Source organism: Ahaetulla prasina, chromosome 3 (genome assembly GCF_028640845.1).
Source record: "Ahaetulla prasina isolate Xishuangbanna chromosome 3, ASM2864084v1, whole genome shotgun sequence".
Lineage (NCBI taxonomy): Eukaryota > Metazoa > Chordata > Lepidosauria > Squamata > Colubridae > Ahaetulla > Ahaetulla prasina.
The window spans coordinates 77,457,014-77,476,971 of record NC_080541.1 but is presented as its reverse complement, the minus strand read 5'-3'; the positions used below and the strand labels follow the sequence as shown (position 1 = coordinate 77,476,971).

General features: G+C 35.6%; 1 protein-coding gene across 2 annotated transcripts in view; it reads right to left on the bottom strand.

The window, feature by feature from the left end:
* The window catches only part of JARID2 (jumonji and AT-rich interaction domain containing 2), a 230,110-nt gene that overhangs the window by 26,581 nt on the left and 183,571 nt on the right, over positions 1–19,958 (bottom strand). For both annotated transcript variants that reach the window (XR_009154628.1, XM_058178520.1), the window contains exons 7-8: positions 7,264–8,299; positions 1,479–1,975 (exon numbers count right to left, since the gene is read on the bottom strand). Coding sequence is in view for 1 of the 2 variants with exons in the window: in XM_058178520.1 (XP_058034503.1) it covers positions 1,479–1,975; positions 7,264–8,299 (1,533 nt within the window). In the remaining variant the exon portion in view is untranslated. The remainder of the gene's footprint in view (positions 1–1,478; positions 1,976–7,263; positions 8,300–19,958) is intronic.

Here is a 19,958-nt window from a genome sequence, read left to right as displayed (position 1 = left end):
AATGTTGTCCTCACCCTGGTATAGTCAATTTTCAGGAGAACTGGATGATGTTGTCTTCATATGTAACCTAGTCCTGGATTTTGGGGTGGGTTAATTTTTTTTGGGGTGGGGGGACAAAGAGGAAAAGATGGGACTAACTGCTCAAAGTTTTTTCCATGGTTGTCCTCGAAACAAGCATTGTCTAAAACTCAAATTTAATCTTACAACATTCCATTACATATTTATTGTGCTATATAAATGTGAAAAGATGATGACCCTGTAATAGATGGTCTTAGCTTTGCTGGATGATCGGGTTCTTAAAATGTATTCAGCCAAAACGATACTACCTATCGTTATGGAAATAGGATTACTTTTCACAGGGAGAGTTACAGATGGCAGTATAGCTCCCAACAACTCAGCCTACTTCTGTGCTGAAATTAAGGAAGATATTGATAAAACCAGCCAATATGATTTGTAGGCCAATATATTGCAATTATACAACCAAACAAAAGCCTGAACATGGATGAATTTGAAGTGGTCATATATTATGTATTTTAATCTGCTATTTGGAGTTAGAAGTAAATCATGAATTATCTGAAGATGGGAAGACAGGTTCTCTTAAGAACCCAGACACCCAGATAATACACAGCCATCATAATCCAAATGAGAAAATCCTCATGTGAGATAATAATAGGTATGAAAATATATTCATCAAAATGGTTAAACTCACTCTGTAGAGCATCTCCCCAACCAAGCGGGTGTGAGAGGTGTTTGGACCAGAACTCCCTGTCTACATGCTCTTTGGCAACAGATTAAAAGGATCTGCACTAGATCCAATGTTAATTGGATATAGAAAAACCAATTTTATCTATTCCCTAACCAAAATTTAAGACAAGACAAGGTCTCGCACCTCTTTTATAATGAGAGAGAAGGCAAGGTAAAAGGATATTAATTTCACGTATACTGCCTGGATTCTTGTGGGAAATGAACAGGGATATGAATCTGGCTAATAGAAACCTAAATGATATTCAGTGTGGGAGTCTATCTATACAGATCTCAGTTCCTGAAAATGGTGATTACTTCAAATAAAATCACTGACTTGTGTCTGGTGCAGTCTTCCAAGCAGCACCTAATTATCAGTTCATAGCGATGGGATAAAGAGCAGTGATGGAAAAGCAGTGAGCGCTGGACACAAGTACCAACATAAAAAAGCAATGTATCTCGTCCTCCCTTAGCATTTCAACATACTCAATCCAATCTTTCTAACAATTACACAGCATGTGGTGGTGCCAGATGCTTAATATAGTGGGAAGGCTGCCAAATCAAATTGAGTGGAGGAATCAACATTCCTTTGCAAACGGATGATGAGCTCAGCGACAAGCAAAATAAGCATTCCAAATCACAGTTTGAACTAAATCAGAGCTGGCACAGTGAGTGAAAATACTATGTGCATTTTAGACGCGCTTTCTAGCCAAGACCCCAGCAAGATTTCTACTGACCTTGTATATGCACTTGTGGAGGTCACAAAGAACACCAACCTCTTCTTCTTCTTCCATTGTGGTCTCCTTTTCCTGAGAGAAGAGTCGCCGCCTACCTGTTTTTTGAGGGACCTCAACTTCTTTTGCTTTGTTCCGGAAGCCATTTTTATGAACAACGCCATTGATGAGTCCGTTTTTGGGCTCGTAGCGGGGCAGAGACTGGAATTCATAGTTGTTATCTGAATGTCCTTCCAAAGGACCCCTCCGCTTTTCCAGAATCTCCTTTTCAAGGAGAACTTCTTTCTCCAGTCTCTTGTGCTCCTCAGCAGAGAGGGAGTCATAGGAGAGTAGATACTGGCAATAGGCTTCCTGAAGTTTTGCTAACCTGTCCTGTGCAGTTTTGGGGATACGCAGCATATCTGCCAGCTTATTCCATTTCTTGAGGTCAGTCACCTGCTGCATACCCCCCATTTCATTGATCAACTGGAAAAAGCAGGCCAAGTCTAGCTCACAGCCTCCTGGAGGTCAATGCAGCAGAAAAGCAGGAAGGAGGAGGGGAAAAAAAGGAAAACACAGAAAATTGTTAAAGAAATTGAATCCAGACCACATTCATTCAGGCCCTAATTTTTATGAATATGTCTGGATAATATCCATTCAGTTGCAGATGAAAGTAACTTTTCTCTTAAATGCAAAACCTCTCTGAAAACCAGAGGCCAAAGAAGGATTATAGTCGAGCCTTTCCTTTGCTTGTTTTTTTTATGGCCAATTAAAAATGTTGCAGCCTAGGTAGAATTATATGGCCAGCATGTTAATTAGGTATTATTTCTTTACTAGTTTTCTAAGGAAAACAAAGCAAACAGAAATAAATAAAAACATTTCCCACCCCCAATTACTCTAATTACTTCATGAATCTCTTATTGTCTTTCCATTTTTAACTTCCCTACCCACTGCTATAGATATCTACCATATTGAGAATGGAAATCTGCTTCAAACAGGATGTACCTCTTTCTCTCTGCATGTATTTGCACACATCACCATACCAAAATATGCTTTATTTAATTATTAATCAGTATTTTTGAATATAGCCAATTGTTTATTCCACAAACTACAGTTAAACAGTGGCTGAGTGCAACGGGCAACAAAGCCTTTGTCCCCTTTATATCCATTAGTTTATACTGAAATAACACTTTTCTTTCCCTTGCTACAAAAGCTTGGAAGGAAGAGTTGTCATTACATAAAATTCTGCTGCAAATGTGAGCAGCTAAATTAGTGTTTTTACTTTGTTATACAGACTTGGTCCAATTTAGTTTTGTGGTTGCCGTAAACCAGGGGTGTCCAAACTTGGTCTCTTTAAGACTTGTGGACTTCAACTCCCAGAGTCCCTCAGCCAGCAAAGCTGGCTGAGGAACTCTGGGAATTGAAGTCCACAAGTCTTAAAGAGACCAGGTTTGGACACCCCTGCCATAAACTAATATTCCAAGACCAAGTAAAATGTATACTATAGCTCATATTTTCAATATAAACAAAAGCACATTTTGGCGATTTCCTTTGATGAAGTCAGTTTCTGAGGTTTAGGAAGAGGGACCATGTGCAAATAAATGTCTGCTGATGGTGCAAAATATACTAGCTGAGTTCACACAACACAAGTAGCAATGTTAACAAAGAAAGACAAGCTGTTGGATCACTCCTACAAGCCTAGAGAGATCAATACATGATTTGTCTGGAATATGTATGAACTAGGAAGGCTGAAGGCTGAATAAGCCAAAGTCATAAGCAAATAATAATTTCTGATAATTGTTTATTAAGAAGACCAAGCCAGAATTCTTGGTTCATGCATAATTCTAAAATAAGCCAGCTTTCAGTTTGATTTGTTTAATCAAAAGAACTATAAACAAGAGAGACTGAAGAAGATGCACTCCTACATTATTCATTCCTAGTAATTCTATCTCACATGACATTTTAAAAGAGATTATCCCACATGATACCCACATGTCAATAACAGATAATGTATACAATACATGAAAAAACAAGAGCCAGATGTGAATTTTTGACAAAATATTAATAATTCCTGTTAAAGTTAACAACATATATTAAGAATTAATGCAAACAAAATTTACAGGATTAGTTCTGAAAATATTCAAGATTTTTAAGACACTAATTTCAATAGTGTCTGAATAAAAAAGTCATTTGAATTCAAAGAAGCAAGGTTATTAATATAAAAACCTGTTCTTTAGCTATTTCAACTGGAGCTCAAAAATATTCTGCATTAAGATAGATATTGCAGCGTCTGTTTTCATAGTAGCCTATTCATCTTCTTAAAGCATATTGCCTTGACACCTTTTTCCTTTGGCGACTATTTAATATTCAAATTTCTTTTAATAGAACTAACACTTTGGCTAATAATTTTAATGAAACAGGACTTTTTCAAACAACTGATCAACCCACAGGGAAAATCTGTATTGCAGTCTAATCATTAGCTTTAGTGAGAACAATATACCTTTTTGTCCTCAGGCCAAAAAAGATAGGGAAGCATTTGGATAATTGCATCCTTTTATAATACATACGTTATATACAATAACAAAGAATTAAATTTTATTCCAAGTACAACTTTTTTTTTTAACAAATCAGTCTATGGAAGAAAAGAACTAACACAATTCAGATATAACTGGGTTCAGATTTAATGCCAAGCAGCAGTTTACCAGTCTGATTCTCAGGAAGACATGTTCCCAGCAATGCTATAACAGTACAATAGAGTGGTATTCATGCTTAATTGGTTCCAAGAGACATAATGAATACTAAAAGGGATGAGTAGGAAATAAATCATGTGATTACCTCTTGACCCTCTGTTTTGGCTGGGAAAAGCTTCCTATCTGTCCCTGTTAGTAACCTTCCCAGCAGGGCCGACTTCCCATCTACTCTCTGCACTGTCTCCTACTTCGTTTTGCAGTGAGCTTCTCAACACGGCCAACTTCCTGTCCTGTCCTCTGCAACTGCTCCTCACTTCTTTTTGCAGCGTGATGCATACCAAAGATAAGTACCAGGCCAATATTTTGACATTGAAATGTGTCAGGTACCAGATTTAATGAGTTTTGAATACTGAGGTACCAGTGTATCAGAAATGACTAGCAGTTCCTTCTCTAGGCTTTGGTATTTTCTTAAGTGCTGGTGTTCTTCTTTGCTTTAAAGTGATGGTACTTAAATTGTCTGACAAATTATCCCTTTTCTTAGTTTCAGATAATGTCATTATTCCTCCAAAATTCCCAAACTTGCTCTTTGACACAAATGTCTTGGCAGACCCACAACTGGATACTCAACTCACAAACAAGCAATTACAAATTGCTCTGTCACCCTTGGGATATGCACAAATTTCCCATTTAAGAACCCCTGCCTTAGAGGACCTGTGGGCCCATCTCAGTTTTACACATCTGCTTCCCTTCTCTAGCAAGGCTGCAAAACAAAGGCTTCTGTTGCAGTTGAAGTTTCCATTCAATTGACTGTACTTAAATAATGCTGTATCATGGTTCAGGGACATGATACAGAAAGAAACAAGCCAGTGTCAAACTTGAATTGTTTTGATTTATTTTAACAAATACTAGTAAATAAATCACAAAGGGTGGTAACATATACCAAATTTAGGATGGAATCAACCATTTCTATCTTCCTTTCCATAACTTTACACAAAAAGAATGGGGAAGCACAAGAATCCAAGGTTCATGCCAACTAATTGTAATCATGCTAAACTGAAAGAGCTGGAGAAGGGAATGAGCTGGATGTATGACCCATGTGTTCTGGCTCCCTGATCCACTCCTTTCTAGATTCTTCTTATTCCTTTTTAGATTCTGTATACAAACTGGGAAGCTGGCCAGCTTGCCTGTCTCCAACCAGTGGTCTGCACACCAGTCCTTTGGCTTTCTAACTGGCCATGTCCATTATGGTAGCCAGTTGGCAATTGGACAAGCCTTCCTGTGGTAGCCACGGCACATCTCAAAATTCTCAATAGCTCAAAACTGTGGTCTTCTCCAGATTCAAAGTTCCTCTGAACGAAGTCAGTAATGCTAAGTACACACATGAGCAGGTTTAACAGAAGCCCAATAAATTCTATTAACTAAACACTTAAAATGCTAACTATCTGTTGGCACTTAATAAATCACAGTATTGATTATATTTACAAATAGCACATCTCACCAAAAAAGATTCTTTTAAAAATATACAGTGAGATTATAAAAAAAGCTGCTTTAATTATACTTAATTAAAAAGCTCCTAATTATAATTTATTACCAATACAATCTTTCATTAATTTAAAAATCTACTTCATATTCCTTGGTGGAAAAAAACCTTTGTTCAATATTTTTATATTCCCAAAACCAACAGACTCTTAAAAATAAAGTAGCATATTGGATGAAATGCTGAAACTTGATCACGCAAAGTACACTTCTATCAACCTATTTAACTGTTTAAAGCTTACAGGTAGTCCTTGATTTATGACCATTCATTCAGCAACCGTTTGAAGTTATGATGGTGCTAGAAAAAAAATGGACTTGTGACTGCTCCCCAAAGTTATGGCTGTTGCAGTGTTCCCATGGTCACGTGATCATTTCAACTCCTCCCACTCAGCTATCTTTCTCTCATCTCTGTCCTTCCACATGCTCTCCACTCCACCATATACTTTGCTGCCACAGCTGCCCCCACTGACCTTTGCCATCTTCTTCCTGCTGCTGCTACCCCAAGATCCAAAAGCAAGGCGAGGAGGCAGCTCTGAGATGGGTAAACAAGCAGGGTGGCAAAGCCTCATCTGCTGAAGGGAACTTGTCAGGCTCAGCTGGGAAAGAGGCAGAGGGACAGCAAGATTTGGCACTCTCCCTTGTTAGGCGAGGGAGTAGAGCTGGCATTGGCTCCCTGGATGAAGACGGAGGTTGTATAGGAAGTGCTGTTTGGGGTGGCAGCAGAACTGGAGGAATGTGGGGTACCCAGAGGGGCAGCATGCACTCTGCAGCTTATGTTGGAAGCATTCCTGGAAAACTAGTTTGTGAACTTCAGCAAGGGGTGGATTAAAGCCCAGCACAGGCAGAGCCTACCTGCAGACCTTCTGCTCAGCCCAGCCTTCTTCCTGCAAAGCTTCACGAAGGGCCAGCAGCATCCAACATGCTAAAACCCACAGACTGGTTCTTCAGTATGCACTCTTCAGTATGCACAGACTGGTACTTCCAGTATGCACTCTGCATCTCACACTGCTGGTCATTCTTCCTCCCTGCTTCCTTGCAGTTGAACCTGGCAAGTACCCTTAAGCAGATGCGTCTCTGCTAACCCTGCCACACTCACTGTGCACATCTCAGGGCTGTCAGTAGGTAAAAAATTGTGAAATGCCTAGGAAGTGTTGAAAATAATCATTTCAATCACTCAAGTATCCAACTGGAAATCTCTTTAAGAAATGACCAGGATAAATTAGAAAGAACATTTTAAAATGAACATAATTTTTCATGAGGAGATGAGAAAAGTTAAATATGGGGATGGGGGGAGTAATTGTATGCCTTTGATCCATATATCTGGGAACCCCCTAAAATCCAAATGTAGAGTAGATGAGGGCTATCTCATTACATTCGTGTCTGATCACTATCTTTTCTCAAGCCATAAGATAAGATACTTTTGAAATCTGAGTATGTTTGCTCTGAGAACTGCTCCCTATGGAATGGCTTACCTTCTACCACTGCTTTGTGTTCGCTGAGGATTAATCTGAGCATAAATCAGTGCTCAAAATGGTCGCTTGATACAAAGAGCAACAAAAAGCCTGTGTGAATAAGGGACTCACCTATGAGTGGAAGCTCTTCCATAGTAATGCCCTGAGATTTGAGGTGCTTCTTGATACAGGCCAGACGCTGCACATTGGGCCCCCAGCGCCTGCTGAGTTTGTGAATGTGCTGGATCTGGGTCACAAACCGCATCTCTTCATTCAGCTTGCACTCGGGCCTCCAGTCAGGAGGAGGGATCACCCGGCACATCCCATACTTCTCAACCTGAGCACGGATTGACTCAATGTATATCAATGGGTCATGGAACTCCTTTGGGGAAGGCCTGAGAATAGGAATCTCTTCCATCGTGGCCCACCCAGACTTGATGCTACCTTTCTCGTGCTTCCCTGTTGAGTCATGTGGCTTGTGCAAGGACTCTGTTTGAGAGGTAGAATAATGTTCACAGGAGGCATTTTCTGTTTTGCTATGTGCTTGTTTCCCTGGCGTGTTCTTCCCAGCAGCAGCAGCTCTTTTCGGCCTATTCCTTTCCAGACTTTTCTGTGGCACTTCCTGACTTCCAGGCTTTTTCACATGGCCATTCAGCAAAGGTCTTTCCACAGATGGTGCTTTTTTGCTTGGGATTTCGGTCACATTGGTGGCTCCCTTCATTTTCTTGACAGGTGACTGTATTTTGTCAATATGGTTTGCTTCTTCCAGCCTCCTTTTTGAATTGCGCAGCCCTTCCCTCAACTGCCTCCCTACCTCCTTAGTGCATGTCTTTTGGTTCAATTTGCCATTGACCTTGACACCATTAATAGCTGTATTGTTAGGCTTGGCCACTCCAAGGGATAGCACCTGTTTACGGGTTTTTGCATTGCTACTTTCCATTTTCCCTGAGATTGTATGGTTGACAGGTGTACTGAGTTTGTGGTGATTTAGTTTGGTTTCCTTGACCAGTTCTTTCTTGGCTTTGGTGTATGTGACAGTTCCCTTAGTCACTGTTGCAGTGTACTTCACAGTTTTGGACGGTGAAGGTCTGACGTCTCTCATCTTTTTGGCACTGGCTGTATTTGCACTCAGAGTTGACATGCGAGTGATACCATTGACCTTTGAAACCTGGAGATGCCAGGAATATCAGAAATCAGGAAGGAGAGAGAGAAAAAAGAAAAATCAATGAATACTACATAACTCAATGAATGAAGGCTTCACTTCTCTTACAAGCCCTTGGGGGAAAAAAACCCATACACATAATTACAACAAATGGCTCTAGATATTATTGTTATATCATAGACTTAGAGAGAGGAGTATCAGGTGCTTTTTTTATATACATTTAGGAGTGAAACTATAGAAGAAAACAGCATGAACTGTATGCATATCTTCACACCTCTAACGCCACCCAGTGAATGAGACAATGCTTCTGTTTCTTACCCCTGTTTGATAGTGGGACTATGCAAAGATTTTGTATCGTGGTTTGGTTCTAGAATGGAACCACTGTTGTTTGAATCTTGTGAATATATAATACATGCTGCCATGTTTCCTTTTGCCTTTTCTGTATCCTACCATTATAAAACAATTTATGTGTATGAAGAGGCATCTAAAAGTATTTAAACGTCCAAAACAATATAATACTTGGGGCAAGTCTAAATTAGTCATAATAATAACATTAAGAATGGCAAGGTAGCAGAATGAATAACTAGGATGAAGACAAGACTTAATTTTTTCCAAGTCTAAAAATAATCTACAATCTATTTTAGGTTTGCCTAAGATCACACACATAAATGAAACCATCAGAGATGCATGTTATCTCTCCCCAGTCAATACTTGTTTTCTAATATTTATGTACTGTATCTACCATCTGTTACCTATAAGACAAATAGGTCTGATTGTTTGACTAGGAATTAAGAACCAACAAGCTAATGCCAACTTTAAAGGAAAATATCTCACACCCTTCTTCTATCATAATTTAAAACCAATCATAAAATAATAAGCACTAGGATACAATATTTAATATTGCAAGGAAATAATATCTAATATGCACCCAAGAGATTAGTCTGACTTTGAATGATCCAGCTTCTATTATGATCTCAGGAGGTACATGTTAAAATTATATAATAAACATTTGATTAATAGTTACGATATGTGCAATTGTTATTATTTTATGTTGCTCAACAAATTTGATATCAAAGCAGTTTTACTTTGTATTAATAATAATTTAGAATAGCAGTTATGATATTACAATACTTAGCCAGAAGTTCCAGTGAGATCACTGGGAATCAGTTGAGATTATTTTTTCTTAAAATTTTCACAATATTTAATTGGATTTCTCCAGTATTTGGTCTAGCTTTCCAAGGTAAGTTCTAGAATAATTATTCTAAGGGAAGAAAAGAGAACAAAGATATCTACAAACTTTACCATTTGTGATATTTGCCCCAAAGCGATTTATAGAAGTGGGAGAAGGCAAGAAGTTCCAGTTCTTTCTATTTTGTTATTAGCATTCTAAATTACGGTTGTTACTTTTAAAAAAAACATGTATAACTGACTAAAGTTTAACACTAAACATTAATAGACTGAGGATATGAAGAAGTGGTTTAACATTGCAAAATTACTTTATTCAACTATTGAAGCCAAGTAAATATTAAGAGGCTGCTGAAGATATTTAGGGTGAGCAAGCAGAAGATTCAATAAGCTTTGACCAATAGTACCATATTAGACTAAGGGTGAAAGTATTAAAAATGTTGGTACAAGAAACCATAAAACTGAAGGAATTTCCTCCAGAACTGTCCTTCTTATTCATAAGATTATATTGATGTAGAAATAGCTAGCCTTCTCCTCCATTTTTGCTTCAGTCACTAAAAAAATATTATTTTCAAGTAACATTTTTGATCTGCTCAGAAAAAAAAGAAAAAAGAAAAATCTTATTTTCCCTGTGTGAAAGTAAGCGAGGTTGGTGTAGAGAACTGCAATTCTGTACATATATCAAATTACTAAAACAAAAAAATTGTGGGGTGTTTGACAGTGTATAAAACAAATGAGAATATTAGTGAAGATTGCACTGAGCAGACTACTGGATTAGATGACTTGGTTTGTTTCTTCCAACTGTATATAAATTTGATGCAGGAACACAAATACAATGAACATTCAAGTGGAAATAATTTTGCTTTCAAGTGATGAGAACCTGCACATAAAAGAATCCTGGATACTACCAGAAAAATGTTCTTGTTTCAAATGCTTCAAATGCTCATAGGCATATAACAGAAACATCAAAATACAAATCTATAGAAGAAAAAGAAAGCTGGAAGAGATTTAAAATTAAATCTAACTCCTTTTATCAGAAAACTGATCTTACCATTCTTAATTCCTTGATTTGGTCTATAACCTATATAGGCTATAACCCTTTCTGCATTTTATATTCTCTGAGCTTTACTGTATTCTGATATTAAAGAGATATTTTATAACAGATATGCTGGAACCACAGTCTTATTAGGGTTTGAACCATAACGAACTTTCAGAAAAGTTCAGTAACGAACTTTCAGAAAAAAGTTCAGTAACGAACTTTCAGAAAAAAACCACCTCAGCTTCTGTCTGGTCTGAGAAAGTGGCTATATTAAGCACATACAATATATTGGATAGTATAAGAATAAGACACAGAAGCGTTTATTAGATTATGTTTCATATGAATTAGGGTTAGAAGTGAAAGCAGAATGAAAGATGCCCATAACTTATTCAACTCTTTCAAATTACACGTTCTTGAACACACAAACATATCCAATGCCAATATTATCCTCACTGAATGCTTTGATCTGACTCCTTAGATTTGAAACCTTGTAAGCATTAGCATTCCTCAGAATTTAGTAAATAAGAAGCACAGTATTTTAAAAACCCAGTGAAATCTAATTGTTGCAGTTCTTTTCTTGTTCTCTCCAGAAATACTAGGTCTTCAGTGAGTGTATTTTTGCTCATGTATAAGTTTTTTTTATTATTCCATTTTCCAAATAGGCTGCAGGAATAGGGAACGTAAATAATTCATAATGCAGCTGGCAAAGGACTTCTACTCTTGAAAAAAAAATCCTTTTGACTGTCCATACTTCCAAGAGGAATAATGCTATTTTTCTGTCACTGCAGCTTCTGCTTATACAATGATGCAACACAACTGAGTGAATAGTACTTGCCTCTTCATTTGTTCTACTTAATGGGTGCCATACCTAATGTTTCTTAATATGGTATTTTGAGGTAAAGTTTTCCTTATCACCAATTTAGCAAAATCTTACTTTTTTTCCTGAGGAACATGTTTAGATTTTTTTTTGAAGAGCATTTCACAAGGGAAGGGAAAGTTGCAGCCTTATTTCTAATAAAATTATGAAAAAGTAAGTCCTTATTATTTTCCTACACTGGAGACCCAGCTAGAAAAATGCAGAACTTCTCCACATTCTGAACTCTCATTCCCTTTCCATACATTTGAAAGGTCCCTTTGATCCACTGTTTCCAAAAGAATTTTCTTTTTAAAAGGGTACGAGTAGCAGTGGTTAACACTAATGAACTGTATTTCAGTTTTGCTTTCCTTTCTCTTTAATAAGAGAATAAAACCAGATTACAAATGGATCACAATGCGATATTGAGTTTTTATAAAATTCTGTGAATGAGAAAGGATGATTGTTCGATAAAAGTCTTTTGAAGAAGCTTGCTCACACATTCAAAACCTTTAATAAATACTGACAAAAATATTTAACAGGTTCAGATGGCTAAGCTTTTGTGAAGAACATTTATGCACAACAGGGTTACAACAGTAAATAGAGAGGTAAGACATTAAAAAATAAGTCTGGGAAAAAGGGACAATAGGGAATTAAATAGCAGCCAAGTTGAAGTACATTTGGCTCATGAAGAGAGAGCCTGCAGAGCAACATAGAGAATAAATGGCTATATCTGAAGAAAAGATTGTGTGAGAGCAACATTAGTCAGAAATGGAAGTAGAAAGATCAAATTGGAGATAAGTATCTGAAAAGCAAAATGAAAGGAGGAGAATATGTGACTGGAGGGGAAGAGAGAAGACAATTGTGAAGAAAGAAAATGAAGCATAAAACTAAAAGACTCTGCCAAGTTCAAAGAACAATAAAATACAGATAGCCCAGGAAAGTGATTATTTTAGCAGAATTCCAAGGAACAGAACTGGTTCTTTAAAAACAAACAAGCAAACAAAAAACAAACTCAAGCCTTAGCCATCTTTAAAACAGCTGTGTTTTCCAACACTTGGGGGCAGTGGTAGTGGATGGGAAACCTTCCTTATGACGGCTTCTTAATGCATGCAAGCTCCTTAAATCATTGGGAAAATGCAATCTATAATAAAACTGCCAAGATAAAAATGCACGGTATTGTAGGGGAAATTTTAGAAACTGCAATTTACCATAACTAATTTGGTACATAAAAAGTACCTAAATAATACCTCCAGCTAGATCTTTCTGAGCCAGCTATGAAACTGCATGAGTGCATAGTCTTTTAAAATATATTATCTTCTGTCTTCTAAAATTGCCCATACATATCTTAATCCCCTTAATTTGTTTCTAAATGGATTTTTTTCAAAAATGATACTAGATAGTATCAATCAGTCTTTTACTTTATAAGGCACAAAATAACTGGTCTGAAAGCCTGTCTCCGAAAAGATGCTTCTGTAGATCAGTAGAAAGAGCAACAGGTCTCATTCAGATACACTGCATAAATCTTATTGTAGATTACTTGACTATTAATATTAGTGCCAAATACTAATAGAAGAGAATATTTAGAGCTAAATGTTGATCTGCAGAATCCTTGGTGCTTTCGAAGTTTGGTTGTTCTCTTGCAGGCATTTCATTATCCAACTAGGTAACATCATCAGTGCTAGCAGGGAATGGGGTTTGCTTTCTGTGGCTGGGCAAGTGTTGTCAGTGTTGGTGGGAGTATTGCTTTTTGATAGATCCTTAATTAGACTGTTTGTCTGAGTTGGTTATTTCTTGTTTGGGTACTATTTACTCTTGGACTGGTATTAATCCTGGTGGTATTAATCCCGGAATAATTCCTGCTTATTCCATCCTTCCAGGTCGCTAAAATGAGGACCCAGATTGTTGGGGGCAATATGCTGATTCTGTAAACCACTTAGAGCACTATAAAGTGGCATATAACTCTAAGTGCTATTGCTAATGCAGAAAGAATAGTTGTTCCTGGGTGGAGATTTGCCTACAATAAACGACAGCCCAATTAAAGAAGCACCAAGAGGAAAACAACACTTCCATCAACAGTGATAGGGCAGCCACTATATATAAATAAAGATTAAATCCTAATTCTTGAATTGATGATGTTATCTAGTTCGGTAATGAAATATCTGCAAGAAAACAATCTAGCTCAGAGAGGTCCAGATACTCACAGTATTTATATTAGGCTAAACCAAGAGCTTCAATCCAGAAAGAAAAACAAAATTAAAAAATCCCCAACCTACCCAATTATAATAGGTAGGTTCTAATTGTTACACTGTTTACAAATTTTGCATTTTACTCATAATTACCTTTAAATACTCTGCTGAAGAACTGATATCAAAGGAAGCAAAAGCAATTGTGGTAGGCAATTTCTTACCTTTCTACTGTTGACATGTCTCCCCCCATTAATCAAACACACACAACTTTTGTGAGACAGTCTAATAAATGGCTGCACTGCCCGATGCGCAGGATCACAATAGAGGTTCTAGAGTCAGAGTTCCATTCCGAGGTAGTGCTTACACTGAGCACATAAGAAAGAAGTTAATTGAATTGTAAAAAGTAACAGTGATCAATCATTAGATTTTATCACTTGTTACACTCACACCAGCCAATGAGTTAAAAATCACCACTGACGTGAAGAAAAAATGGCGCTGATTATTGTTTAAAAGCTGTGAGGTATCTGTGTTTCTTTGTGGAGTGACTATGAGTCACAAGCTACTGAGAGATAACGAGTGCAAAATAAGCCGCTTCGCTTCAATTAAAAGACTGCCGTCCCTTGATCTTCATTAAGACCCTCTGTAAAATTGGTTTGAAATACTAGTTTGGAAAAAAATTTAAGATTTTTTAAAATGACTCAACAACTTTCAGAAACGCAGCAACTTGCTGCAGCTTTAAATAAAATTGGGGAAAAAATAGCAGGATTATCAGAGCATATGGATAATATGACATTGGAAATGACATCCGAAATTAAAAAGATGAAACAAGAAATGAATGAAAATTTTGCAAAGCAAAGAGAGGAAATGACAATTATTAAAGATGAAATGGAGCAGATCCATGTACATGAGGTAAAAGTGGATCGGCAAATTGGTGAAATATTTTATAAAAATGAGCAGCAAGATAAGAGAATTTGTCTCTTGGAAGAAGAGATGAGGAAATATAATTTGGTTATCCGAGGGATTTCAGAAGAAAAGGAGGACAAATTGAAACAGCGGGTTTTAAAATGGATTAATGATCTTGATACGCAACTTACGTTTACAATAGCAGATCTGGCAAGTGTTTTTAGAATTGGATATAGAAGGCAAAATGGCTCTAACAGGAATGTGCTTGTCAGGTTCGCAAATCTTGGTGATAAGCTGGAAGTTATGGCCAAGGTGAGAGAGATGGGAGATGCTTTGAAGTTTGAAGGGAAGACTATTCAAGTCTTCCCGGATATATCAAGAGAAGAAAGGGCATGGAGATTTTTTTTAAAACCAATTACAAAAGTTTTGAGAGATAATGGAATTAAATATAATTGGAGGCCACCACAACAATTGAAATTTTTTTATAAAGGAAGGATGCGTACAATTACCCCAGACATAGATGCACTATTATATTTACGGGAGCTTGGACTGATTGAGATGGAGGATTTAATGGAGATAAAAGATCAAATGCTTAAGATGGGTGGAACACACGCGGAAACATCAACCCCAGAAGAAGAAAAAGGGGCTATTGGAGGGCAAGACCCTAAAGGGTTAAAGAGGAAAGAAATATCACCTGTGTTGGTTGAACAGAAGAAAAGTCGTGAGGATACAGTAGGAGAAGAAGCAGATAAGAGTCTTGGAAAATACGAAGCCGAATGCGGGAGAGAGCCATCACTATCTTTTTTCTTGAGTGATGAATTTAAATAGACAGCCCGAAAGAAGTGGCCCGGACATTGGCACGTCCCCTCTCCCCCATTCTCTTTATAGAGGCGAAACCGATGAGGATGTGGGGGAAGAAGATTGTTTGTATTTTATTGTTTGTCTTGTTTTTGGTTGGTTTTTTTTTGGTTTTCTTATCGTTTTTTATATGTTAAATGTTGGTTATATGGGAGTTTAATGTTGGGTTTTGGGCACAGAAAGGAAGATGCGGGGATAGGATTGAAAAATTTATATTTTAAATGGGAGTCATAAAAATAATGTCATGGAATGTGAAGGGTACAGGGAATCAGATTAAAAGAAGAAGATTGGAATTTAAGATTAAAAGAGATTTACCAGATATTTTATTTCTACAAGAAACCCATCAGAAATCTGAAGATTCAAATAGAATGTATATAAAAGGTATGCAAATATATGAAAAAGCATTTGGAACTTCAAAAGCCAGAGGAGTTGCAACACTGATATCAGATAGGGTGTATTTTGAAAAACATCAGGTAATTTTGGATGAGGATGGAAGATATGTAATAATTGTTGGAAATCTTAATGAGGAAAAAGTGACACTTGTTAATTTATATTTACCGAATGAAAAACAAAGAGAATTTCTTGAAAAATAACAAAATTTTGGAGAATGAAAGTGTAGGGAAAGTAATTGTGGCTGGGGATTTTAATTTAATCAGAGATAAAATAGATAGTACTAACCCCACCCGCTGTGGAGGAGCAAATAAAATGGGGATTTTAAATATGTGGATGCTTCGAAACGGCGTGGTGGATGTGTGGAGAGAGGTCAAAGGAATTGAAAGAGTATATACTTTTTTCTCTAAGATATATAATACATATTCTAGAATTGATTATATTTTTCTTTCTAAAGATTTGTTGAATAATGTGGATAAGGTAGATGTGGGAATTTTTAAAGATTCTGATCATGCAGAAGTTATGGTGGATTTAGATTTTAATTTTGAGAAAAAAAGAAGTTATTGGAGATATGAGGAGAAACTGTATAAAAATGAAAAGGATAAAAAATGGATACTTAAAAAATTGGAGGAAAGTTGGAGATTAAATGATAACGGGGAGGTTAAATTTGAAATTGTTTGGGATGCGATGAAAGCGGTGTTTAGAGGGGAGAGTATTAAATTATCAAGTAGGAAATATAAAAATTATAAAATTAAAATGGAAAGAGATAAAATCAGATTAAAGAATTGGAAAATCAATTTTTGCTTACTAAAGAAAAAAAATTCTTCAGGAGCTTAATATGTTAAGAAATAAAATGATAGAAGAGGATATAGAATTGGTTAAAAAAATATAAGATATTTAAATAGAAATTTTTTTGAATTTAGTAATAAAAATTCTAAGTTATTAGCAAGAATGGCGAAAAATAAAAAAGAGAAGAGAGAAATGGGAGTTTTGATAGATGATAAAGGTATAAGATGTTATAAAATTAGAGAAATGTGAAGTGGTTAGAAATTTTTTCAGAATCTATATTCAAAGAAACCAGTTAATCGGGAAAATTGCAAAGCTATTTAGAAAAATATGTGGTGAAAATTGATCAAACATATAAGGAATTGATGGAAGAAGATATAACACAAGATGAGATTAATGGAATTATACAAAAATAAAATTAGGAAAGCTCCAGGTGAGGATGGATTACCTGTTGAGTTTTATAAAGAATTTAAAGAATTAATAATACCAAGATTGCAAAAATTATTTAATGGAATATTACATGGTGGTGAAGTACCTTCGTCATGGAATAGAACGGTGATATCCCTAATTCCTAAACCAGATAAAGATTTAGAAAGGATTGAGTCCTATCGCCCATTTCTTTAATTAATCAGGATGCAAAGATATTTACTGCTATTATAAGTAATAGATTAAATAGATTTATAGATAGATATATAAGTTACAACCAAGTAGGTTTTGTGAAGGGTAGATACATGAGTGATATTGTTAGAAGAGTATTAAATATTATAGATGTAGCTGAACATAATGGTGATAAAATCGGTATAGTATCATTGGACATTTTAAAGCTTTTAATTCTGTACAATGGGAAACTATTAAAGTAATTGTGGAGGCTTTAGGCTTTGGTAATAAGTTTATACATGTTATTTCAAAATTGTATCAAAAAAGTAGTGCAAGAGTGAAGGTGAATGGAATATTAACTGAAGAGATAAAATTAGAAGCAGGTACGAGACAAGGATGTCCCTTGTCCCCAACATTATTTTTATTGGCTATGGAAATCTTGACAAAAATGATAGAAAAAGATGAAGAATTAGAAGGATATAAGGGGTATAAGATAAATTTGTATGCGGATGATACTTTAATTATTTTGAAAAATGTAGAGAAAGACCTGAAAAAGATATATAAGCACTTGAAAGAATTTGAGGACAGGTCTGAAAGTAAATTGGTCAAAGTCAGAATTATGGATAGTACTGGATAGTAATGGTAATGAGTGTGAGAATATGCAAGAGCAATTTGGGATAAGGATTAAAAATACATTGAAATATTTGGGTATAGTGCTTTCACTCAAGGTTAAAGAATTGAAAAAACTTAATTATGATGTGGTGATTAATGAAATTGAGAAGAAGATAGACAAATATAAAATGTTAAAGTTGTCTTGGTTTGGTAGAATTGCAATGTGTAAGATGATGTTGCTGCCCAAGTTCAACTTTTTATTCGAGATGCTACCGCTAAATTTGACAGAGAAAGATATTGAAGGATATCAGAAAAAATTGGACAAATTTTGTAATGGTGGGAAAAGACCTAGATTAGTGAAGAAAATGTGGTATCAAAATCAAAAGGAAGGTGGATTAGGAATCCCCAAATTATTTAATTATTACTGTGCGTATGGTATCCGGATAGTGGTAAAAATATTTAAAGGTGAAGATAACTATTGGAGAGACTTAGAGTTAAGGGATATAGAGAAATTTGGATCAAGGTGGTTTTTAGATAAAGCAAACTCAAAATGTGTAATTAGAAGTTATTGGTTAAAGGGATTAAGTAAAATGTGGAATAAATTTGTTAAAATTTTAATTCCGGATATAATCTTTTTGGGGGAGACAATTGGAAAATTGGCGATTAAAAATAATATAAAACGTAATGAAGTGATTAAAGAGGAAAATATAGAAATTATTAGAGATTGGATAAAAGTTATGGAAAATGAAAGGAGGAATAAAGAAATTATTGAAAAATTAGGGTTAAGTTGGTTTGAAAAAATACAGATAGAAAAATGGACAAAAAAATTAAGGGAAAACTATTCGATAAATAGATGTGAAACTGAATTTGAATATTTAGTATCTCGGATTATGAAAGATGAAATTGGGCTAAAGGGACTCGTTAGTAGGGTTTATAAGATTATAAACTCTGATGAAAAATTACAAAGAGTGATGAGGACAAATTGGGAAAAAGATCTTAATATTGAAATACCAGAGTCAGATTGGAATGTGAATTGGAATAGTAGAATTATGAGAACTTTATCTATAAGGATTAAAGAGCATAATTATAAAGTTATTTGAAATGGTATTTGACTCCAGTAAGATTGTCACAAATGGATAAAAAATTAGTAAAAAATGTTGGAGATGTGAGATGGAATTGGGGACTTATGAACATATGTGGTATAAATGTGATAAGGTTAAAAAGTTTTGGCAACAATTGGAGAAAATGATATTTGAAATGATGGGGAAAGTAATAATATTGAGAGTGGAAACTATATTATTGTTGGTAATTAAGGAAATAGAATTAACAAAATATGAAAAAGAATTGATTAGAATTATGATTATAATAGGTAGAATTATAATAGCTAGATATTGGAAATTAGATGTGATTTTTAGAATAGAAGAGTGGAATTCTGAAATGTGGAAATTAGCCTTAAATGATAAAATGACATGTGATATTAAAATTAGAAGTGGTGTGTATAAAGAAGATATTTTCTGGAAGACTTGGAAACCATTCGTGGACTATGCGCTTGGAAAATTGGATGCTTCGGTACCTGTACCTCGAGAACGTGGATTTTGGCAATCATGAGGATATATCCGAAGACCCAAATCTTCCTTTTTTTTGTATAGCACAAGGGTGTAATAATGTATTTTCTTTTTTGTTTGTTGGAAAAAAGTAATAAAAAAAAAAAATAAAAAAAAATCACCACACATTCACAAACATAAAATTGTGTTTCTATTTTCTGCAGTCACACTCAGATTCACATACATACATACATAGTTTAAAAAACTGAATTAATATTAACATTTGAAAAAAAATGTATAAGATGTCAGCCGAATCTTGAAACAACATTTTGACCACTGTTTGTATAACCAACAGAGGCCACCAATGCTTTAGACTTTAAACCTCCCAACCTCTCTACCTATCAATGATTGAGAAAGGGACTGGATAGCAGGGGGAGAAAGCATGTAAGTAGCAGAGGAAAAATATCAGAACAGAAGAAAGAAATAGGTACATACACCAACACATAAAAGATGTACTGGTAACAGAAAAACAGAAAAGGTTTGAGAAGCCAGAGCTAAGAGAGCAAAAAAAGTCTTTTGGGATAAAATATTACGTTGACATTTCCCCCGCAATCTAAATATAGTGGTAAGAACTAATGATAACATTATACTGTATATCTTTATACGCATACCAACTTGTGTTGAAAAATAGCCTTTTCATTACAGTAGT